The 25,808-nt window shown below is 32.0% G+C and overlaps 1 protein-coding gene and 1 long non-coding RNA gene across 3 annotated transcripts in view; one reads left to right on the forward strand and one right to left on the reverse strand.

The window, feature by feature from the left end:
- Positions 1 to 9,681, forward strand: part of Cralbp (Cellular retinaldehyde binding protein) — a 28,269-nt gene extending 18,588 nt beyond the window's left edge. The window contains exons 3-7 of the mRNA XM_085205482.1: positions 2,738 to 2,897; positions 4,210 to 4,271; positions 5,137 to 5,330; positions 7,617 to 7,733; positions 8,679 to 9,681. Of these exons, the coding sequence (XP_085061608.1) occupies positions 2,738 to 2,897; positions 4,210 to 4,271; positions 5,137 to 5,330; positions 7,617 to 7,733; positions 8,679 to 8,939 (794 nt within the window). The 3' untranslated portion in view covers positions 8,940 to 9,681. The remainder of the gene's footprint in view (positions 1 to 2,737; positions 2,898 to 4,209; positions 4,272 to 5,136; positions 5,331 to 7,616; positions 7,734 to 8,678) is intronic.
- A 7,308-nt stretch (positions 9,682 to 16,989) lies between these two features.
- LOC146527294 (uncharacterized) lies at positions 16,990 to 24,832 on the reverse strand. Of its 2 annotated transcripts, XR_014879214.1 has the most exons (6): positions 22,556 to 24,832; positions 21,293 to 22,127; positions 20,661 to 20,823; positions 20,400 to 20,531; positions 20,157 to 20,266; positions 16,990 to 19,708 (listed from the first exon to the last, which is right to left on the reverse strand). It is a non-coding gene; the product is annotated as an uncharacterized LOC146527294 (long non-coding RNA). The 2 variants fall into 2 exon arrangements; XR_014879213.1 differs by lacking the exon at positions 20,400 to 20,531 and having other exon boundaries at positions 22,556 to 24,831.
- Positions 24,833 to 25,808: the final 976 nt, after the last annotated feature.

The raw sequence follows: 25,808 nt of genomic DNA on the forward strand, positions 1-25,808 counted from the left end.
AGACATAAAAATATATTTTTTTCGATCACAGTTGTGCCGAATTAAATTTGTTTTAAAAATAAAATTAGTATTTTTTTAAATAAGATTTAATCCTTCTTATTACATAGAAAATATTCATCATCCATACCTATATTATAAATTCGAAAGTAACTCTGTCTGTATGTCAGTCTATCTGTCTGTCTGTCTTTTACGCAATCAGGGCCAAACCGCTAATTTAATTGTCATAAAATACTCATACAGACATATTTGAGGGTCTCGAGATGAACATAGGATACCTTTTTTTCCTCATATTTGTAATATTTTCGATATATACCAATATATTAAAATACTTATTAATTTGACATGCAATTTATTCCGCCATGTTAATAACAACCGTCGCGTTGCTAAGCAACAATTTGAAAAGTTTGTTGTTATAAAAAGTCACCTAAAATGAGTTTGCTTAACGTATCTCTCTATTGAAAGCTGTAAATAATTTCATAAATATATTTAATAAATATTCGTATAGTTTCAGCGGGCGTAGCCGCGTTCGGGTCCACTAGTATCATTATAAACGAGTTGTCAGATATATGTATATTCCTCAAAGAACATAACCTGCTCCTACTTCCTGTTGAATAAATCTAAATCATAAGCTGACATATTACATATAATTATATGTTATAGTTCCTAGATATTGGTTTGATGCTAGTTTAGATATTGCGGTGATCTTATCAATTGGATAAAGAGGCGTAAGTGGAGTAATAATTTTTTTTGTGAAACTTTTGATACATATATTCGTGTTTTATTTTTATTTAGACGAATATATATAAAAAAAATATAATTTTTCACAATTCTTATACTGCACTGAACAATGGGATTGCTACAAAGGAATGAACAAAGCATTTTATTGTTAGAAAAGTAATTAGATTCGAGATTAACTTTCTCAGACGCTATCTTAGTTGACATGTGATGAAGTTAACGTTATAGTTTATTTAACTTCACATTCTACCCCGCAAGGTTAGACAGAGGGAACCTGGTGTTAAGACAATCTGTTCCCCACATTCCGCATTCTGGAAGCATTGCGTGATGAAAGGCGATGAAAGGAAAATTCAAATTTTAAATAAATATGTCATTTCCTCGAGTGGGGGTGGAACCCACAACCAGTCGCTTTTACAGTCACACTTAGTGTCTCTGCGTCAAGACCGGCTTCAGTAGTTAATATAATTTAAATTATAATTTCTCTTCGTGTATTCATTTAATTATGAATTTCACAGTTCTCAGAACACGTTTATAATTGATAAGTTCATACATTGTGTTGATTTTCCTTTGTTTTACAGACTATAAATTATATTGACAATACATTTAAAATTAAATTAATGCTTATTAATAGAATAGCTTTTATGTGCATGTGACAAATTAAGTACTTAATAATAAAACAGTATCGCTGTATCCTAAATATAGTAGAGTTACCAAAGGGTACCTAGTGTTGAGACACTCCGTTCCCTACTTACCGCCGAATTCTTGAGGCAATGCGTATTGAGTGGCAGGAATCAACGTCGCGCTTTCCCTGGTTGCCAGAGCAAGGAAATTGAAAATATTAAATATTTCATTCCCCCGAGTGGAGATCGAACCCATAACCGAGCTTACCGTCACACGCTTCTGCAACTGCGCCATAATGGCCTTAATGACGAAAATATCACACAGGGTAGGCGTTAGGTAAGGCGTTGTGTTACCAATCAACACGAAATGTCTTGAATTTGAATGCGGAAAACGAAATGTCTTAACGCTATATCCTGTTTATCTACCTGATGCAGGTGAGGGTGATAAATGGAAGTAGCATAGCAAGCCAAGGCCAAGGCAACAAACGGAGTTGCGGGCTGCAACTAGTCTACTCATTCTATTAAATATAACCTTAAAATAATGCCGATAATAATGTAAGGCAAGGTTTCTTAGAGGCACCTGTAATTATATCCGACCACAATTTTTATTCATATGATACACTAGTGGACGCTTCAACTATACGAATATTTATTAAATATATTTATAAAATTATTTACAGTTTTCAATAGAGAGATGCGTTTAGCAAGCTTATTTTGGGTGACCTTTTCTAACAACAAACTTTACAAATCAAACGGTCGCTTAGCGACGGTTGTTACTAACATGGCGGAATAAATTTCATGTCAAATTAAAAAGTATTTTAATATATGGGTATATATCGAAAATATTACAAATATGAGAAAGAAAAGTATCCTATGCTCATCCCGAGATCCTCAAGTATCTCTTTATGAGTAAACTATCACAATGAAAATAAATAAAGTGTGATAAAACTATCACAATGAAATTAGCGGTTTGGGTCTTATTGAGTAAAAGACAGACAGACAGACAGGATGGATTATATGTTATCATTTGAAATGTGAAACTGGAGCATTGCCGAGGACAGATCTAAATTTTGTATGATTGTGAAATTTAATTTCTTAATTATATATGGTTAAACAAATAGTCTTTAATAGAGTATTATAAATGTGAATGTTTGTTTGTTACGCCTTAACGCCAAAACTACTCAACCAATAATCATTAAACTTTGTATACATCTTCTTAGAGGTATGAGAAAGGACATAGAATACTTATTATTTTTTTAAATTATTCTTTATAAATAAATTTATACGTATGAAAGAGCCATAAAATTATATTGTAAATAATTCCCCATAGTATGTATGTTTTGCTAATAATTTTAATTTATGTAATTTAAATATTTATTTAGATGAAGTCTTCTTGCTGCGATTTCTTCGGCACAAAAAATACAGTATTCCGATGGCACAGCAAACGCTACTCAAATATTTAAGCTTAAGAAAGTTTTATCCCAGCATCTTCACTAACTTGGACTGTGAAGATGCAAAAATCAAGGTGATCCTCGGCAACGGGTAAGTATACTTACTTTTTAATCGTAGAAATGTAATATTTCCTCTTTTTTCCAAGGGCTTCTTAGAATTAGAATTAATAGAATAGTAATTGGTGGTTGAATCCCACAAAAAGACTGTTGGATATATTATTAAAAATCAAATATAGATAGATATAGAGGATTTTTAATAACAGTTTTTCAAAGCACTATCAACAAGTGGAATAATCAAATAACATACATTTAATCAAAGAGTGCAGTTGGGGCATTTGTACCCCACAAGCGTGTGACTGTAAACACAACAGGTCGTGAGTTCGATTCCCACTTGGGGAAATGAAATATTTAATGTCTTCGCTCTGATATAGAGGCAAACCGCGGCGTTGACTACCGCCACTCAACACATAATGCTTCCAGAATTCGGGTGGAGCCGAGTCTTAACACTAGGCTCCCTCTACCTACCCTGCTACACGCGGGATACAGCGTGAAAAGAAAATAAAAAAAAAATAACAAGAAAGAACAAAAGTCATTCAACCTGTATCGTAAACAGCACATGTAAACATAGCAACACCACTTGTACTAAGAGACCGCCGGTATGGTAATAAAAAATGGCGATATTGGCCTCATTTTGCAAAAAAGAACCTACTAACACCGTTACAAAACCATCCGCATTATGCAATGGACTTGCCCAATTCATGCTTTTTAATTATACATATCTTATATCTTTCATAATATGTAATACGAATATAATCTTTATATATATGAACGGAAGATCGAGTTTCTTGTGACGTTAATGTGTATAGAAGGGATCGCGCCATGGCATATTCGAAAGTTCTCAAGTAGAACCTTGAACTCTGTACGTTGCAAATAAGTTTATTATGTAAAACAATTTCTTGTTATAATTTTTATATTTTAATATTTTTGTTAGTAGAAATACTTGTCGCTAAAAATAATATTATTAATCTAGAGCTTCTAAATTAGATACTGTATTAAATATTGTCTATCTAATAGGCTCAGATCAGATCATAGGATCAGAGAGATCTTATAAGTCGTGGGTTCGAATTCCATTAAAATAATTCTGACAGCTAGGTATGCAGAGGGAACTAGTGTTAAGATACTCCGTTCTCCAATATCTGCTGAATTCTGGCGGCATTGTGTGTTGCGACACCAGAGCGAAGAAATGGAAATATAAACGTAAATAAATATTTCACTTCCTCGAGTGGGAATCGAACCCAAAACCGACGCGTACTAGTCACACCCTTGTGCCGCTGTGCCACAACGGCCTCATCAAAATAAAAAATAAGTTATAGATAATTACATAAAAACATTCTGATTCAAAGGTATATAGCAGTGTCGCCGGTCCGCGACAGCAAGGGTCGTCGGGTCATCGTCTACAACATGGGTAAGTCCTCGTGGGAACCCTATGGTTCCCTTAACTGACCTGTAATACATTATGTAACTTATAAGGACGTATGCGAATATTTGCCTTGCGATGAATATTTACCTGAATGTGACTGTAATAAATTGCAATGCGATGTGTGACATTATACAAGAATGCGTAATTTTTTCTGAGTTCGTATAAGTACGGGTGGTATTCATTTTTAAATTTTACTTTTTAATTCTCTGTTTATTTTTTATTTTTTTTATATATTTTTGTATTTAATACTTTTTCGAGTTTCACCGCCTTCGTTTAAATTTCATTCATTTCATTTATTTACCGTCGTACTTAATAGAAAAAGAACATTAAAAATCATAGTTAATTTACAATAAGATTTATTTATTTTTTTATTTACAATAAAGAACATTATAAATCATAGTTAATTTACAATAAGCATCCATGTAGATGTCTCTTTGTATTTATATTTATAATGTAATTTTAAATGACAATAATTATTTATGTCACTTTCCACGCCTTCGAGTTAACGTCAATTGGTGTATAAAAAGAAGCAACGGTACTACCCGGGACTTGATTCAGTTAGACAGATTAATGAAAATATCAGCTAAGAGGATTTTCTGTTAATTAAATAATCTCGGAAAACTTTTAATCTTATATCGGATTTACTAAGAAGCGAATGTTTTATTTTATATTTTATTTAATTTATGTTGAAAATGTTTTAATATTTACAATTTTATGTTGTTTAGACGGAGATAATAGATTCAAATCCGTTTCTTTTTTTCATGATAGAAATAAAAATCAAAAACCTAACAGCCTTATTGCATACATAATAGACAAACTTAGTAGGCTCAATAGAAAATTCTTTTGACAGGTAAATTCGATGCTACAAAATTCAGTTGCTGGGACATGTGCCGAGCTCACATCATAGTTTACGAAGCTCTCATGGAAGATTCTATCGATCAAATATTCGGCTTCACCCACGTGGGCGACGGCAGCGGGTCCTCGACCGCCCACGTCACCACCTGGAACCCGATCGACTTCGCAAGACTCATGAAGTGGGGAGAGGTAAACATTGGTGGACTGAATAACCACTTTTTTTGTTTTAGGCCCTGAAGTTGCATAATAACTGCTTTTTGTATGTCTATTTCGTTGTACTTCCATAGAAATGAAGTAATCAGTGCCTTAATGTTAGAAAGTTTAATTAGCTGACAAAATTAATAATAGTACACTTAGTGACTGACAACTGACAAATATATTTGTGAGTTTGGCATTAAGCATTATTTCATATCTTTTAATAGGTGTAATATAGGGATATGTTGTGAAAAGCAACTTTTACTCGCTAAGCATAAAAATTTCAACATAAGAATATCTGTAGATATTTTAAATTTAATTTTAATACCTCGCAAATATTCTGTAGAAGCTCCTAACCGTTCAGCGTTTAATCAATACAAGCTATTACATTTGATCGAGAGAGAGAGAGAGAGAGAGAGATCGCTTCTCTGCCTTTTGGCTAAGATCTGTTATATTCAGATCAAGTTGTAAACTGCATATTAAAGTAATATTTAAACCTGGCCTTTAATTAATAATTATATAAATTCCAAAAATATATACCAGCCAGAATTATGTAAATTAAAATGACAACTAAAGTAATTGTTTATATTTAAAGATGCTTCACGAGGTGCACCGCTGACAGTATCATCAATCCTTTTTTGAATACAACCTTCACCTGTTATTTCCTTATGCAAGGTCGAGACATGTACTGTTGACAAAAACTTTTTAATATTAAATATATATATAATTAATAATATAGAATTAAAACTATCATTTAAGGTATATTATGATTCTTTATTTTGCTTCTGAGATAATAATGTTGCAAATACAATTAACAGTTTATTTTATTTAAATATTATACTTACAATAAAAATATTTTTATTAGTATCGATAATGGAGTGCGTTAAAGTTAGCAAATTCTATCTTAACTAATAATATTTGAATGTAATCTAGCTTTTTTACATGAGTTTTTACCTCCCAGTTATCTCATTATATTATTAAGCAACCATTGCTAAGCAAGTACTACGATTCATTTTGGTTATATCATAAGTATTTGTAAACACGTATACCGTTAATGTTCAAAGTTCTTGAGTAAAAATGTAATAGACACGTCAAGTTACTTAATAGACAAGTTAAAACATATATAAAAACATGTCATAATCTTTATTTATAAAAAAAAAATCTGCTTAACGCTGTTTTCACACAGCAGGGTAGGTAGAGGGAATCTAGTGTTAAGACACTCCGTTCCCCACTTCTGCCGAATTCTGGAGGCATTGCGTGTTGAGTGGCAGAATTCAACGCCGCGCTTTGCCTCGATACCAGAGCAAGGAAATTGAAATATAAACGTAATTAAATGTTTCACTTCCTCGTGGGGATCGAACCCACAACCGTCGCGTTACTATCACACCCTTGTGCCACTGCGCCACGACGACCTTTATTTATATTACGTCCTTATTTGTGTCTAGTTCGAATTAGTTTAGGCACATTTGTGCCCATCCCATTCTTTGGGAAACCAGACTTGGTGGTCTCAGGTACTATTAATGGACGATATAAGTCGTCCTCCATAGTGTGTAATTACAGTAAAATAGTAGATAATAATTTTATAATGAACCCGTTTTATCTGCCTCTGAGAATGACGTGACGAAAAATGATATCTCGTTTTTTGGCAACTCGAAGAGGTTAGTCAAAAGTTAGTTAGAAGAACGAATGTGCGAGGAGCATTTTATAAAACATACTGTGAGTTTAGAAGATGGTCGTTTTTGCGTTAGAATTCCGTTGAAAGAATCACCTGAAGTGCTAGGAGACTCATTACAACGACCAAAACGATGTCTTTTATCTTTGGAACGGAGACTTATTAATCTGCCTACTTTTATTTTATTTTACAGCCACACCTTGTGCATCTGGAACACATGCTTAAGCCCAAAAACCATAACTGGCCTCTACTTACGTTAAGTTATATTAAGTTAAATATTATATCTTCTATATATAAATCGAAAGGTCACTCACTCGTCACGAAATCTCAGAAACTACATGTGCTAGGAATCTGATATTTTGCATAGGAGTTACTTATAGGACGTAGGTGCTCGCTAAGACGGGAATTTGTAATATTCGACTTGTAAGGGGTTGTTTTTGGTGTTGAAAGTTTGTATGAAACTTCGTTACTACTAATGCTAGGAGTCTCAAATTTTGCATGGACGTCACTTGGAGACAGAAATTAATAATAAAGTAGTTCACGCAGGCGAAGCTCCAGGCGGGCCGCTAGTATGTATATATATAGTAATATATTTTTGTCTGTTATAGCAATCAGTACCGATGCGTCACAAGGAATTCCAGCTGGTCAACGTGCCGGGCGCCCTTAAATATATAATTGACTTTGCAACAAGCAAAGTGTCATCCAAAATGGGCGAAAGACTTCACGTAAGTATTGTATTTTTTATTGTGATAATTAAAAAATATCTTTTTAAAGTTTTAATTGTTAAAAGATTTAAATTTATTGTTAATTTATGAAGAGGTTGATGACAGTGGACGAGGCGAAAGAGATATGTAGAGACCGTAGCGTTTGTGACTGGCGGTATTCAATATTTTTGTCATACTGGAGAGAGGAAGTGGCACAAATTAATTCCCCGAGTTGTTTATCATATTGTAGTTTAAACTAAAATTAATTAATATATAGTTCGTTTTATTTAGGGGCATGATTATATATTTTTATTTTCCTATTTTGGTAGAGAAGACGCCACTGAACACGCTGTGTCTGACAAATTAGGCGGAAAGTGGGTAACGGAATATCTTAACTATTGGGTTCCTTCTCCTTACCCCGCAATTGGGTAAAGGGGCGAAGCTGTAAAAAAATATAGCATTAAAATTATTCAAAAACTTTTTCATATTCAACTAAAATATAATAAATAATTAAATATCCGTCGTTGAGGTCATCGTAGCGTATGGGTACAATAGTGTGACTGTGACGCGGCGGTTGTGGGTTCAATCCCACTCGGGGAATGAATTATTACTTCTTCGCTCTGGTACCAAGGCAAAAGTCCGGCGTTGAGTTCCGCCACTCAACACGCAATGCCTCCGGAATTAGGCGGAAAGTGGGGAACGTAGTATCTTAACACTAGGTTTCCTCTGCTTACACTGCCGTGTGCGGGATACAGAGTGAAGCTGTTTTTTTTTAATTTAGTACTAGCGACCATCTTGCGGCATCGCCCGCTCTTACTACTGGATTATTTATATAATATATGTTTGCAAAGCACTTAAGATAATGTGAAAATTAATTAAACTCTAATGCAACCCGCATTTTCGTAGTTTCAATAAGGATTTTCCAATATACTGCTAAACAGTTAAAAATATTTCTTTATTATCCAGATACACACGAATGTGAAGAATATGCAAAGCCACGTGGACATATCGTGTTTGCCCACTTCCTTTGGAGGTCATATACCATTGCAGGATATGATCAAATTCACAAGAGAACTACTTATAGAGAAGAGACAGATGCTACTCGCTTTGGACAAAATGGAGATTTTAAGCACTAAAGGCATCATATCATCGAGAAGACCAACGAATATTATTAAAGGTGACAACGTCTCTGTAGAAGGGAGTTTTAGGAAGCTCGAGATAGATTAACTGTAATTTTAGTATACTCGTGTTTTTTAAGCATTTATATTAATATGTTTCATTTTAAGTAATTGCCAGGTTTTTTTGGAGCATCAGGGGACGGTAGGTGGCTGTCTTTTAGTGGTGATACTGTTTTACGAATATATTATGTATACTTAATAATACTTAAATTGTAAATAAAATGTTGTATTCAGTTTATATGATCTAGTACACAATATAGATAGTCGAATAGTTAAGAATGTATCAACAATAAGTAGAATATTCTGATTTATCAAAGCTTTTTGCTAAATAGTTAAAGAAAGTAGCTAAATTAATAATGGAGAACAGAGAATCTTAACAATAGGCTCTCCTTATCTTTCCTGCTATATGAAGGAGACGAGTGAAGCTTAACTTAATAATAAAATTAATGTATATATTTTATATAGAAAGCTTAGCTATATGTATATGTGTATTATAATTTCTTCGCTCTGGCAGAAAACATTTGGTGCCCCGAAAATTGAACGGAAAGTAAAGAATGGAGTGTGTTAACACTGCATTCTTATTCTATGCTGAAAAAGGGTAGTTACTTTTTGTTGTATATTAGCAAAACTTTTCATGTTAACTAGATACTTAATTGTAATAAAAGAACAAATTAATTAAGCAATGTACTTATGATGTCGGGTAAAGTTTGAGAAGATGGACGTATCTAGAAACTATGATATAGTGCTATGTGTTATTATTACAAAAATAAATATAAAACTTAAAACTATTACAATGTCTTTGTTTTTGTTATTATTTACATAAGTATTATTACTATATATTTTAATAATAACTCATCATCATCATCAGCCTGTCGTCGTCCACTTCTGGATATAGGCCTCTCCAATGGCACGCCACTGAGCTCGACCTTCAGCTCTTCGCATCCAGCCGTTGCCAGCCATTTGAGAATATTGTCACCCTAGCTAGCCTATCTAGAGGATAATAATAAAATCTATGTTGGTATTATATTGCTTGTACAAACATTGTTTTTTTCGCCCCCGTAGTCCATGAAATCAAAGTAAGTAACTAATATGCCAATTTAAAAAAAAACATAATTAAAAATAATAATTTTAATATTTTTCTTAAGATTAAAATCATATTTAAAAAAAAGTTAATTGCAATAAAACAATTAATGCTAAGAATACATGCTTGTATTCAAACATGTTTGAAAGAAATTTAAAAAAAATTAAGATTTCTCGAGCGATAGTAAAGAATATCTAATAAACTGTATAATTAACTACATAGCAAGTACGTGTTGGCACAAAGTTATCTTAAATCTTATCTCATAGTGTAGCTGGGCTAATAAAGAATGGTTGCCATTTTTTTATATAACCAAATGTAATTATAATTTTCCGGTCAAAATAAAAATTAATTTCTAACTGTTACATGTCGTCTTCCTCCTGGCATTGATCCTGGCTATTTCCAGGGTCTGCTTTCCTACTTGCACGATCTTTTACGTCCTCGGTGGTTAGACCATTGGGTCTCATGTCCTGCATCACGACATCCAACCAGCGTTTACTTGGGCGTCCGGGAGGTCTCACTCCAGGAACTGATATAGCAAGGCACTTGCTGCCGAAATAGTTCTTCCGACCTCCGAGATATCCGCTACGTCACGGATCCCGAGACTACCTCAAATGATTGGTTTGGGTATGCGGTCAGACCCCGTTACGCCGTTATTATCTGTTACATGTCTCTAATAAAATGTAAATTATATACAGAATGTAAGCATTCGGGTGACCGAGTTACTTAAAGAATATTGCAATATAGGTGTTACTTAAAGTTAGTAAGTTAGTTACTTAAAGAATATTGCAATATATTGTGGTGCAGTGGATAAATGAATAGATTCCCTTTTCTAGCGATAGTTGGTGTTCGATCTCCATTCAGGGGATTAGTTATATTGTTAAATTAATTCTATTTCGTCGCTTTGATGTATGTGTCGTTGTTGATGTAAGTATGACATTGGGTTTTGCTACACAATGCAATGATGTGAAGGGAGAGTCATAACACTACGTAGAATAAAGGTCCAGAAAAAAAAACTAGCTTAGTTTCAACTAAATCATATTTTTATTGATTAATTCCATTTTTATAATGTATTTTATTAATAGTCTTAGTATCAGTATTATAAGGTACTAGCGGCCCGCTCGCGGTTTCACCCGCGTGAACTATGTTATTATTAATTTCTGTCTCCATGACTACGTCCTAGTGACGTCTATGCAAAATTTGAGACTCCTAGCATTTGTAGTAACGAAGTTTCATACAAACTTTCGACCCCAAAAACAACTCCTTAGAAATCGAATATTGCAAATTCCCGTCTTAGCGAGCACCTACGTCCAATAAGTAACTCCTATGCAAAATTTGAGATTCCTAGCACTTGTAGTTACTGAGATTTCGTGATGAGTAAGTGACCTATCGATTTTATATATATAGATGAGTATAATAAAACGTCTAATTAATATTTATACCGATTCGTCCTTGTTGTAACAAGGACGAATCGGTATCGGTACCTAATCCCTAAATAAAAAATCACACTGCTTCAGCTTCACACTACATCCCGCACACAGCAGAGTAGACAGAGGGAACCTAGTGTTAAGTTACCCTGTTTTCCACTTACCGTCGAATTCTGGAGGCATTGCGTGCTGAGTGGCGGAACTTAACGCTGCGTTTTGCCTAGACATTAGAAATGAAAAATGTATAAAATAAATACTGCTTTAATATCATATTAGACAAAGGCTTCTGTGGCACAGTGGCGTACGACGTGTAGTACGGGGAACGTATTGTCTTAGCACTAGGTTCCCTCTGCCTACCCTGCTGTATACGTCACATCGTAAACTTAAAAAAAATATACACACTTCTAAATGTTCGATTCTTATACTAGTACTAAGGCAACTAGTAAAATAGCATACACAGAAACACCTAGAACAAAATTAAATAAATTAGAGCAAAGTAAATAGGGTATTGTCGGTTAAAAATATTACTTAACTGCTACTACTTAAACTACGAATATGTATGTAATTAATAATTTATTAATTGAGGACGTCGCGATTTCAACATTAAGCCGACATGTAATCCCACCACTTAAATTTTGTATTGTACAATTATTTTATATGATTAACATTATGTATCAGTATAGTATTTTAAAATAATATTCTTAAATAATAATTTTCTTAGAGAATTCTTATTTAAGTATATTGAAATGTGTATTCAATATTTTTCTTAGTTTGTTAGAATTTTAAAGTAACGAAGAGACTTTATTCTTCAAGAACTGAACTCCGCGCTTTGCCTCGAAACCAGAGGTAAATTAAATATTTTATTTCCTCGAGTGGGAGTCGAACCCACAACTATTTAACTTGTTTCTGTGTTATATTGATTATTTTTTTTTTAAATGGACTCTATGTGCCGTATATCATAAAAGAGGAGGTAAAAGAGTTAAGACACTCCGTTTCCAAATTTTGTTCATACAATAACACACCTGCACATTACACCTGGCAGCCCATGGTTGAGATATGGCAACCATTATTTATCCGATTCTTTGTATTCACTTCTTTCAAACGATGTTGGGTTAGCTAAAAAAATATCTAGGTATCTACGATTTCTTCACAAAAACTACTTATCATATATATAATTAAAGGTTATTTCAGAAAACTGCGTAATTTATTCTACTATTTCATCTATACTAATATAATAAAGCGGAAGAGTTTGTTTGTTTGTTTGTTTGTTTGAACGCTAAGATCTCTGGATCTACTGGATCGATTTACTTTGTTTTTGTTTTGTATGAAAGCTGCATTCTTCAGAAGTGCTATAGGCTATATAATATTACATTACACATATATACTAATAAATTAAAATACTTTCTAATTTGACATGCAATTTATTCTGCCATGTTAATAACAACCGTCGTCGCTACGCGACCGCGTTCGTTACCGCATCATTTTGATATTCATCCTTATGAAAATAAATATAATAGTCACTTTTAGCATTTCATCTAGATTGAAATTATATTTCTATAGAAATTATATTCTTATATTTCAAGCAGGCGTAGCCGCGTCCGGGTCCGCTAGTACAAATATAAATTTCATTAAAAAACAGACACGTCTGCAAATGCTTGCAGCGTGATATCATACTATAAGCAAATAACTTAACCGTCACTTAATAGATATTTATATGTAACTTTTTATTTAAAAAAAATTGAAAATATTATATAACAGAAATAAGTTTTTCATTAACTCCATATTTATAGAAACTACTTGATTCATTATATATAAAACGAATTTTATATTAATTAACACTTAATAAAATAATAATTGTTTTCCCGTTCTCTTAGTGTGCCTTCAATCTCATATATCTATCTATATAGATAATGAAACAAAACCTTACTAAAATTGATGAAAATTTTATTAGACAACTTATATGGAAATGCTCTTATAGCGTGGAAACTTCTAACAACCATTTCCAAACTACTGTATACTTCGACAACTGTTATGGTCATGACTAAATCTCGTATGAACTTGCAAATTTTCCTTAAAATTTTATTATATATAATTAAGTGAATAAATTTGCCTAACATATACTTTTTTGTATGTATTTTGTCGAAATGGTAAACAGAAAATGGCAGCAGGCTGAAAAAAATGTCTTTCAAGTTGTCTTTAGAGAAAAGTATTGTTTCTTTATCTTGAAAATTATCTGTTATTTGGCGGAAACCAACGCCGGGGCACAAGTGACTGAGTGAGAGTAAGTGTAAACGACAGGTTGTGGGTTCGACCCTTACTCTAAGAAATGAAATATTTAATATTTTCATATCTTCGCTCTGGTGTGGAGGCAACGTGCGACGTTAAGTTACGCTTCTCAATATGCAATGCTTCCAGAATTCGGAGGAAAATGATTAACGAGATATCTCTGCCTACCAGCAGGGCAGCATATACAACCAGTGTTTCGTTTTCGATATATCAATAAGCACTTTAAGTTTTCAATATGGGAAACGTCAATCTACGTTAGAAGCGGTAATATGCTTTATTTGCAGGCTAAGGTTATTTCCCTGTAAGTGGAAACACTTACTTGCAGTGCCTAATTGAAGTTAAGTGAAGTTTCTAGATTATCTGAAAGCAATTTGTGTATATTTTACTAGTATGTTATCAGCAATTTTCTATTTTAGTGAACGCTTCATTATTAAATTATTAGAAAAAAATCAACTAACACTATATCTTGGACATAGCAAGGTAGGCAGGGAGAACTTAGTGTTTAGACACTCAGTCCCATTGATACACTTCAGTTCTCCACTATCCGCTGAATTCTGGAACAATGCATTTTGAATTCACTTCTTCACCAGAGTCTATTATTTCCTCTAGTGGGAGTCGAAGAAACAACGGCGTTTTTTTTTGCAAATTATCAAATTTATTATTTTGATATTCTCTATTAAACGTTTCTCCGAGTGGAAATCGAACCCAAATCCGTTATGCTTACTCTCCGTGTCTGCCCCATTGGTAAAGGACAAAAGCATATTTTTTTATGGTGTATTTAGTCGTATTTTTTCTATATTGAAAATAAATATTATAAAGCCGTTTTTAAAGAAATACTAAACAGAATTTGAAAACACTTGTTTTTTTCTTTATCCTAACAAACATCAAACATTGTTTACAAACAAGTAAGCAACATCATTATTTCTCGTTCGTTTCTATAGACGGAGGTTACTTAAAACTTTCCTTTGGACAGGAAAATGCTTTCTTTAAATTTTGTACATTTACTTACCTATATAAGATTGTTAGAAAATTGTAATTGTTATGGTAATTTATGGTAACTTGAAAATAGCTTATTTTATTAAAAAAAAACATGTATTGAAATACTTCATAATATTGTAAAAACAATAAAAATATTAAATACTTTTTATATTGTTAAAGTGTTATTCCAAAAGTATCAAATTACTGTTTCTAATCTCTAAAGTGGCTGGATTCGAACACCCACCACTGCGATCCAAGCACCTGTCTAAAGTTTTGTAGCTTAACGAGCCATACGTAATCAATTTGCCAAGATCTAATTACTTAGTATATTAATTTGCTATAATTACAAATTAATCTATTATATCATTATTACCTATAACAAGTGCATATATGAAATGTAGAGCTCCGTAGCATTAATGATAATTATTAAAAATATTTTCTTAAAAAATGTGCATTATGGCGCAGTGGACCACTGAATGCACACACAATGTGTGTGGGTTCAATCTCCACTCGGGGCAATGATTATATTTTATAGCATGAAGCTAAAAAAAGATTATTGCTGTAACCCACACGTAGCATCGTAGGGAGATGGAACCTGGAAACCTAGTGTTAAGATACTTCTGTTCCCCACTTTCCGCCGAATTCTTGAGTGGCGAAACTCAACGCAGTGCTTCGTCTCGTTATTTGAGCGATGAAATGACAATATTAAATATATCTTTATATTTAAATGACCCCAAATGAATTTTCAATCTAATGTTATAAACTAAGGGCGCAAACCGGACCTCAATTTTGACTCTCCGCTCGCAAAATCTCGGTAGTGTTCACATGTTTAGCGAAGCGAAGATCAATTATTTTCTTAACACAATTATAGTTACACTAACCACCTGTATCGGTATGTATAGCAGGCGCCTAGCGAGCGCCTTACTCAGAGGAGACAAACATATTTTTACATGTAACTCTATGGGGAAATTTGTCACTTGATTATTCCTTAAATCTATAGAATTTTTAGAATTTTTTACCTAAAACCATCTACGTGGTCATATCTATATGCTTGCAAAATTTCATCTCAATGGGTCAAACCGTTTGGGAGCCTATTGGTGACAGAGAGTGTAAAAAGTCCCCAGTAGAGTGCTCCGCTCGCTTCGCTTAATAACTAAATGAGCGCTATAAACAAAGCCCGGTGTTGTGTTCCACCACCCAACACACAATTTTTAACGGTCTGGTGGAGAATTGTATTTTGACACAAGGTTCTCTTTTACCATGATATACAGGAAAAGCATAGAACTGTATAAAAAAGATATTTGAATATAAGATTATATCAATTAAAGAACAGCCGTGAACGGATACCTCTGTGCCTGGCCGAACTTTTTGGGATAATCTATAAATACCCTCCAGATCAATACACGATGTGCAATACAGTAGCATCAGGTCATAGTACAGAAGATATGATGTTTTTAATTTTATTTTTTTATATATGTATATTCAGATTATCAGAATAAATTAAAGCCTCCGCATACAGCAGGGTAGGCAGAGGGAACCTAGTGTTAATACACTCCGTTCTGTACAAAAGATACTAATAGACAATACCAAAAGACACTTTCCACCGAATTTTTCCAGGTAATGCGTGTTGAGTGGCGTAACTCAAGTTATTGGCGATAAGAGTAACAGAAAGAGAAAGAGCGCCATCTCTAATGAACAGCATATACCTACAACGTTTCTGAAGTTTGGTATAGTGAAGACTCTTCAGGCGTTTTGTAAGATACCTACGAGTGTTGTAAAGCCACTAGATGACTCTTAACATTTATATGTTTTAAATGTTTAATCGTTCATAGATCATTTTTTATTTATTCCCTTTTTAAAATACTGCTACTTTTGATTGAGTTTTTTTATTTGGGCTATTGGGCTATGCCCAATTTCTCCGTTCATCGCTCATCTCGAGGACATGATTACTATCCTTAGGTACTAATTGTTTATCTGAAAATATTTCTATATTGCTCTTTTTATATATCACTAGTAATAATAACTCTTTTATTGTAAAATTTGTATTTTACTTTCATTGTTTGCAACTAAGTCACTGCCTCACTAAGACAAAATGGGCTTGCCGTTATGTTTTGATGGGAAATATCTGCAATTTTGGCCACAAGTTGGAATATTTATCTGTCTTTGACTTTTATAAACACCCGAGATAATCTTTTCGTACTGGGGGGAGGAACAATTTTTTTTCGTCGGCATTAACTGGAAGTGCCAAATAACTAATATATGCCTGTAAAAATAATAAATTAGAGTTACTAACAAAAGGGTTTCTAAATAGCTTTGAATAAAAGATAGAATTAATTTTCATATGTTTTATTTACGATGTTAGAATCTACCACCAGTTCGGAAAGAAGCCTCTGACCTGAGAAGAACTGGCAAGAAACTCAGCGGGATCTTTTTTATCACATTCACAAAAAAAATTACACATTTTGACAGTTATATTTGGAAAACTACATATACTTTAATTAAATCAGAGATTTTACATTTTTAAATATAAATAAAAATTGGAAAATATTGTTAATTGTTCTATCCTTTGAAATTACAATATTATTTTAAATATATAGTTAGCTAGTAATATTTAATATACCAAATAAAGTTACACTTTGTAAAATCAAAATTAATATAAGATTTAGAAAAATCAAAGCTTATTTTTTAGCCTCTAACCTCGCCTATAGCCTCGTAGTTAAATTTACAAAAGCTTTGATAAGAAATATATTTATGTCGTTTTATAATAAACTTTTTTTTTAAGTAAATAAAGTTTGAGGTTTGGGTACTTATACGCGTTATTATTTCCTAAAATAAATAAATCAGCTTCACGCAGTATCCCGCACACAGCAGGCAGAGGGAACCTAGTGTTAAGAGACTCCGTTCCCCACTTTCCGTCGAATTCTGGAAGCATTACGTGTGTACTCTCGACACCAGAGCGAAGAAATGGAAATATAAATGTAAATAAATATTTCACTTCCTCGGGTGGGGATCGAACCCACAACCGTCGCGTTACAGACGGCCTCTACGGTTATTATTTCTTGTTTGAATAAAATATGTTTTCTTGTAATCTTGAAAGTCAATTTTGAAGCAAATTTCAGTAATATGTAATAATTACACAATATAAAAACTAGTGTATTAAAGAGAATAGTAGTATAACAATAATATATGAAAATATATAGATTACTATAGAATAGAATAAATCTGTAATCCCTGTAAGTTTTATAATTTCTTTAGTAGAAAATGTAGAAATCGTAATGTGATATGCCTATAAAATAGTACTATACGATAGTATATGACAAAAGTCAACGATAGTCTCCATAGGTAAGATGAGTGACGCTCTAACATTGCTGTAGCAAAATTATGAGGAATCAAAAAAAAAATTACTAAATATAACATCGAGACATAAATATGATGAAAAGAGACATTACTAGAACGTAAGTGCAATATGATGATATAATGTCTGTATAGTGTGAAACGGAAGCGTCGCGACGCGAAGAATTGCGAAAAAATTTTGGATAGCAAGCATAATATTAAAATTGAAAAGAAATTAAATTATTAAAATATTCATATATTAATCGATTTTCAAATTTTTTACATGTAATTCAAAATGTTTTGAACTGTCATGTTGGTACTAATGGTTGAATTAAAAAGCTTTTGACACAAGTGCGGTATCTATGAGAAAACATAGTTTAGAAGAAATAAAATATTAATGATTGTTAATAAATGTGTGTACAGCTTCATATAACTGACATATTAATAATGATTTCTAAAATCAACATCAAATTTTAAATTAAACACATAGAATGCTAAAGGACACATGCCCAAAGCAAAGTTTAAAAAAAAAGTTAAATATGACCTTATATTCCATTTTATACATGTAAGGTACTCGTTGTAAAGCTCTCTCAAAGATGACAAAATTATTTATTATTGCTGATTTGAAGTCCGCATCGACTCATATTAGTATTAGCTAGTGAAAGCTAACCAATTCGGATTTATTTAACGACAGCAGCCCCCAGGACCAGCAGCCACACGTACCACGACGATGTTTATAAGAACATCTACTCTTAGATCTTATCCAAGTATTGTAGCTACTGGTTTGCTTTCATATCAATTGTCCAAGCGTGACCAAAGCGTAGTCTGTCAGTTCATATCCCGCATCCTGCATAATCCCGCATAATCCCGCATCGTTTAAAGTCAATCAAGAATATCAGGAAGTCTACGATACACCACGTTCCCCAGTCTTTGTTTAATCAGATTCAGAAGAATTAATTTCGAACAGTCACCTCAATATGATTCAAGCCCCCAATTAACATATAAAATCCATCACAAACTCAAGGCATTTTATTGTCATACGATGAACGGGTTTCGGGTTGCCAAAGAATATTCAAATAAAATATATAGTTTACTTTAAAATCATATCAGGGTTAGAAGTTTTGCTGGGGCAGGAGGTAGCGCCCGGTATTTATTATATGAAAATATAATGAAAATGCGGTATCCATCTTACTCTAAAGCTGGGATCACTCATCTAGACCTAGTGAGCCAATCATTGTCAAATGCTTACACTTATCGATAGTTTAAGCTTTACATAGTTTGCGTGAAGAATAATTGCGTGAAAAATGGGTGTGACTGTGTCTTGGACAGGCCGTGTGTTGCACGTTTATGTAACGGGATATATTTTTTAAAAAATAATATAAATAAATAATCATTCTTTATACAATCGGTAGATTTTGATGATAGCTGACGATTAAAACTGACTGACGTCGTAGCTTCCGCGAGTCAAAAGTTATACCAATTCTAAATATCGATGCAAAATATCTTCATCAGCACTTGGCAAAGAATATCTGCTTAAATCGAATAGATGACTTGTTACTACTATTTGTGTTACTAAAACTTTATAATTATTCATTAAAATAATATTGAAAGTTTTCTTCTTTCTTCTGCATTTTCGTCTTCTTTTCTTCTACTTCTGAACGTAGAGCGACTCTTCTTCAGGAGCATCTTCTACAATAGCTAATGTTCTTCTAGTATCTGAAATAACATAAAAATATTAAAAAATAATGAAGGAGGAGTAAGAATGGTGGAGGTTACCTTAAAAATATGATATGACAACGTTTATTTTCATTAAGTAACGAGTTATTAAAAATTTTCAAAATGGCAACAAATCATCGGAAATGCACTGAAATTATATTTTATAGAATGAACATTATCTTAATATCGTTAACTTTATAAAATACAATTTTGGAAAAGAACATTTTACATTCTATATGTATTTCTATATGATACAATTGGAAACCAAAAGAATACCCTTTTAGTGTCATGCTGTATCTTGTATATAGCATGGTGGGAATCTGGGGATTCTAAGACACTCTGTTCTCCATGCACCAACGAATGAAACCCAATTTTCGAGACATTATGTTAATTATCCGCACTCAATGTCTTGTAATTGTTATTAAAGAAAAGCAATTTTTTAACTTACAAATTAAGGCTTGTGTTGCCGCTGCGCTAATGTAGCCTCACAGCTGCCACAGACAAAGGCTGTAGGTTCGATTTCCACTTCAGGAAATGAAATATTTTCATTTCCTTGTCCTGGTAACGAGACAAAATCAAAGAAGTTAAAAAAAAAAAATAGTTAAATAATAAAATAATATTTTTTTAAATGGAAGCTATTATAAAATAGAAACTAAAGATATTAGCTGTATTTTATAATTGGGAATATCACCTTTTCTGAACATTAGGTATATTCAGCGAAAGGTGTCAACGTTTTTTTGATATTCTCTATTTTTTCCGTATTCCTGACTTTTTTTAATTTATAGACGCTTTTGTTTCATCTCGCTAGTACAAGACAATCTTACTGGAAATATAAAAAGTAATCATTTATCTTTGTTTTCTGTTAAGCTATAGATTTCACGTAGTTATCAAGAAATTATATTGTTTCTTTTCTAAAGAAGAAATAAAATCAATCTTCAATAAAACAACTTACCAATGCGCACAAGCGGCTTCATTTTGGCGAATTCTCAAATAGATATTATTGAGTTAATAGTTAATTTTATTCCGACTTCTTTAAAAGAATTAAGAAAATAGTACTGTTGGGCACTGCGTAAATATCACATACATAGTTGATAACACCCAATATATCTGGGATTCTGTAAATGAATATAAATTTAAACATTAATAAATAAAATATTAATTAAAAACAAAAACCTTTTTAAAAACAACCTTTCATTTAGATAAACAACAATATTATTTATATATATGTAATTTCATCAATACCGCCCTTTGCCTCCACACCAGAGCGAAGAAATGGAAATATAAATTTTAAATAAATATTTCATTTCTTCGAATGGGGATCGAACCCACGACCAGTCGGCTTACAGTGCCCATGCAAAACGACTGGCCCTGAAAAAAAAAATTAAATAAGCCTCAGAATATTATTATTATATGCAATAACAAGTATAAAAACTAAATATAGAGCTCATCGGGGCGCAGAAGCACATTTTAACTGTAAGCGACGCCCCTCGCTCTGGTAACAAACTGGTCTTAACACAATTTTTTTCAACACTACTTTAAAATATATATATTTTTAAATATGCTTGAACAATTAAGATTAGTTACCTTGCTTATCTATTTCTAGTAGATAATTTGTTTCCTTTTGTTTCAAAACACGTAGTTCTTCAACTTGCACTTCACTGCTGATGGCCGACTGCCGATTTTCTTGATGATCTTGACCTGTTCTGAACCTGTGACCTATCTTACATCCTACTTATATTGTAAATGGGAAAAAAAATGAAAGTTTATGACGATGAATGTTTGTTTCATTTTCACGTAAAAACGACTAAATTCTTAAACTTATATGAAAATTAACAATAATACGACTTATACAATAGTTATTATATTATATCTTAACGTACGTCGTAATCGTAACGTAATCGTACGTCGTAATCGTAACGTAATCGTACGTCGTGCGTCTTAAGTAACCTTTTTAAGGGTTCCCTGCCTCAAAGGGTAAAACCGGTACCGGTAAAATAGGATCACTTTGTCTCCGTCAAGACCATTTATCTCAAAGCCGAGGTAGCAAAGCAAGGTTAAGGTATTAAAACCCAACGGACCTGAAGCAACGTAATCAAAAGATATGAGAAGTGTATTCAAAACCTATAGGGTACTTCCCTTTTTACTAAATTATACCAACTTTCCAAAATTGATACGGAAGCGTCGATGGGCGAGCCTGACTGGTATTTACTTTCACTTATATATCTATTGTACCTACCTACCTACGAGTATGTATTTCTAATCTCAATTTCGCTTATATTCAACTGATTATACTTCTATTATTATATATTATAAGAACTATATATTACAATAAGTTAGAATTAAGACGTAAGTTAGAGTCCCAAATGATGCTCTGGAAGGCTTGCTACTGCTAACTTGCTATGCATCTGTGCATCTGAAACTGAATAAATATAAAATTAGTTAAAATAAATGTTTTACACATTTATTTCCTCTAAACTAAAAATGATACTTCCCGCCCAATCCTCTATTCATATGTTGAGTAGCGGAACACAACGCTGTGCTGTGTTCTGTTACTATATCGAAAAAATTAAAATTCCTTATTCTCGAGAGGAGGATCTAACTCAAAACTGTCCTCGACGACCTCAGACGGATGGAGGAATTATGTATATATATTTCGCTATGATAATGATATTATTTTATGACTAAATATAAAATATGAATAATAAGAAAAGCGATATATATATTTCGCTATGATAATGATAATGATGTCAAATAATATAATAATATTCAGTGTTCGCGTCACCGTCTGACTATGACAAAGCAATGTTAAAATTATGAAAAGTTGAAATTAAAAAATGTATGTAATACCTAAAAAAATTGTATATTTTCACAGTTGGCCCATAAAAGTGAAATATCCCATAGCATTCGTTAATGATCTTCACCTGCTTCTTCTTTCTCTCTTCACAGATTTTAATATTTACTGAAATCATTACACAAATCTATTACAATTAAATCGACATTTGTTAATTTACTGTTTTCTTATCAAATAATAAAATAAATGAAAAAAATTAAAATAAATAAAAAATAGCGGAAATCATTAGAAAATATATGTAAAAATAAAGAAATGTATGAAAGTAATGATGATGATTGGTGCCGTTTTGATATTAAAATAAGTATGAAACATGAAATTGAAGTAAATATGTAAGTGAATGCGTGGTGATTACAATGAAAGTAAATTTTCGGTTTCCTTAAAGACGTACGAACATCTCAAAGAACAAACAAGAAATATTAATGTGTAAACACGCAAAGGTTATAGTAATGTAATGATGAAAAAAGTGAACCAGCTAAACGGTATTATGGGTGCTCGGTGTTTCTTAAATGCAATATGTAATATGAAGTGATTTTTAAAATGGAATATGAATAAATAGGCTATGTAGTTGCCACCATGTTGCTTAATAGGGTTAGGAAGCGAGATGTTAATGTACAATCAACTGTTAGAAAGTCATATAGTCCAACAGTGTCTAGGCTCGTCGTGATATCATATCTCGAAATCAGCCAATACCATGAAATTCAAGAAAATCAAAGTGAATCATCACTCATTAACGGAATGAAAGAAATGATGAATGTGTCAATACAACGATAATAAATATTCGGTGATAATGCCAGTGATTAGAAGAAATGAGTGAAATGTGTCGACATGATGGGTGCCATGTTTTAATATTACATTTAAAAAACGTGTTAATGTATAAATTCGAGATGATAATGATAAAATGGAAACGGAAAAAATAAATAAATGAAAAGGATACATTGTTTGCACTTATCGCCACCTATTCAAGGAATATTAGAAGATACAATTCAAAAATAGCATTATAAAATAAAGTCATAAGTACATTACAAATACAAATGAAATAAATATATAATATATGGATAATGTGTGGATTATCCATATATTTTATATTTATAATAAATTGTTTGAAACATTAGTCATCTGGTGGTATCCAGTCTTGTTACACGAACTACTGTTCCAAACGTACACACAACAGCGACAAGATTACTTGAAGTTGATTTTATTATTGTCCAAGTTGCTATTTGTATGCTTCTTAATTTCTATATAGTGCTTAGAGGTGATCTTCATATATTGTCATCTTGATAGCAGCGACCAGGAATGATGTATGTTGTTGATATGTATCATAAAAAAATATAAAACAAGGAATATATTATGAAAAATATGTTCCTCCTTAAGACACATAAAATATTTCAAGATATGATAAGTGGATGATCAAGGCTAGATTTAGGTTCGGGCGAAATATTTACATAATGAAAAATATTTTCAAAAATATAAATATTCAGACATATATGAGCTGAGGCTGATAATATATATAGGTACATGTGAAATAATAATAAAAGCATTCGCCTCGGGAAATAAGAAATATTACATTTATTGGTCTAATTATTTAATTTAAGAATTAAAATATGTAACGAATAATATCTTTGATTAATTAAATATTTAGATCAAAAAATAACAAACAATCAAATATTTGACACATTACTTTATAATTATGATTAAATAAATAAAAAAATATAAATTTAAAATAAAACAATCGGATGTCATACTTATTGAACATCAATCGACGTCATTTTAAATTTATATAATAAAAAAGTATCTAATAATTATAACGTGGTACGTAATTACAATTAAATAAAAAATAATATAATTTCAATTATAAATGAAATGCATAAAAGGTTAGGGCTATGTACACTGTAAATATGGTTTACAAACATCAACATACAAATATCAACTCTCAAACAATAGTTTAAAAATAGATTTGAATTTTTTTTGACAAATTCGATTTATAAATTGCCAAAAATAATAGCAAAATGGCGAATTTATAAAGGCTTTATAAATTCGCCATTTTGCTATTATTTTTGGCAATTTTTTATATATACATAATATATATACTCTATATGGGCTTGTAAAGATAATCACAATTTTTATATAAAATAAAGATATTGATATGAATTAGCTTTCGCATGTAATTTTGAGTCATAAAAACTTATATTTCAGTTAAACTTACCTTTTCATATGATGGTTACTTACCAATGCTGACAGCATCTACTCACCCTCGAGGCGGCTAGATGAGAAAGAGCGGTTCGCCGGGACTAGGCTAGTATTGATTTCCCTGAAACGTTCAGGAATCATTTAAAAGCGTCTACATGAAGATATTTGTCTTTAATTATTTTACTTTTGTTGTTTTAATTAAATACGAGTATACTATGTCATCCTATTATTGTATTAAAACTGCCATTATTTTTAAAGTAGGAATGTATTTGTTAATCGTATTTAAAAAATACGACGTTTTGAGTGCCGTTGGTTACATAGTTCAAAATGAATGTAAAATTTTCATGTAATCAAGTAATATTTAGTTAATTTAAAGTTAATATTAATTTGTTTATATAATGCGATTCCTAAACGATGAAGTGGAAAAACATAAATATGAACAAGTAATAACGCATCGTTGAAATCAATACTCCCCTCCTATGCACCCAGACGGGATGCATCTAGATACATTTAGTATATATTATTGTACGTGCCAACCTTTGTTTAAATGGGCCAATGAATTAATATTTTTTTCTATATATTAATAATATTATTTCATACTATTGTTATGATAGAACTTGTATGTTGATATCGTAAAGTTGTATATCATCCAAAGTCATACAAATGTTTCATATTATTTTTTTGAGTATTTGACAATAGAAATTCATATTTCTTTGATTATTCTTTAAAAAATAAATTAAAATTAGTAAAACAATATATATTTCGATTTTTGTAGGTAATGCGTGTACATATAAAAATAATTAAAATAGTTAACATGAAACGTGCAATCGCTTCTAAATCAGTTTTGCTATAGTTAAGCAGTTTCATATTAACTCCGAACGGCATCAGGGCGTTGGCTTTCTGGCCGTAGTCTCAAGCCTTGGGGGCCCTTTGGCCAGGAGTCTAGTGTTAAAATATTGTTTTCCCCACTTTCCGAACAATTTTCGAGGCATTTTTTTGAATGGCGTAACTTAACGCCACTCTTTGCCTTGTTAACATTGCAAAAAAATGATCATCTATCTA

The sequence above is a fragment of the Heliconius melpomene genome, chromosome 21, assembly GCF_056956725.1.
Source record: "Heliconius melpomene rosina isolate 202511_hmr_F chromosome 21, ASM5695672v1, whole genome shotgun sequence".
Classification (NCBI taxonomy): domain Eukaryota; kingdom Metazoa; phylum Arthropoda; class Insecta; order Lepidoptera; family Nymphalidae; genus Heliconius; species Heliconius melpomene.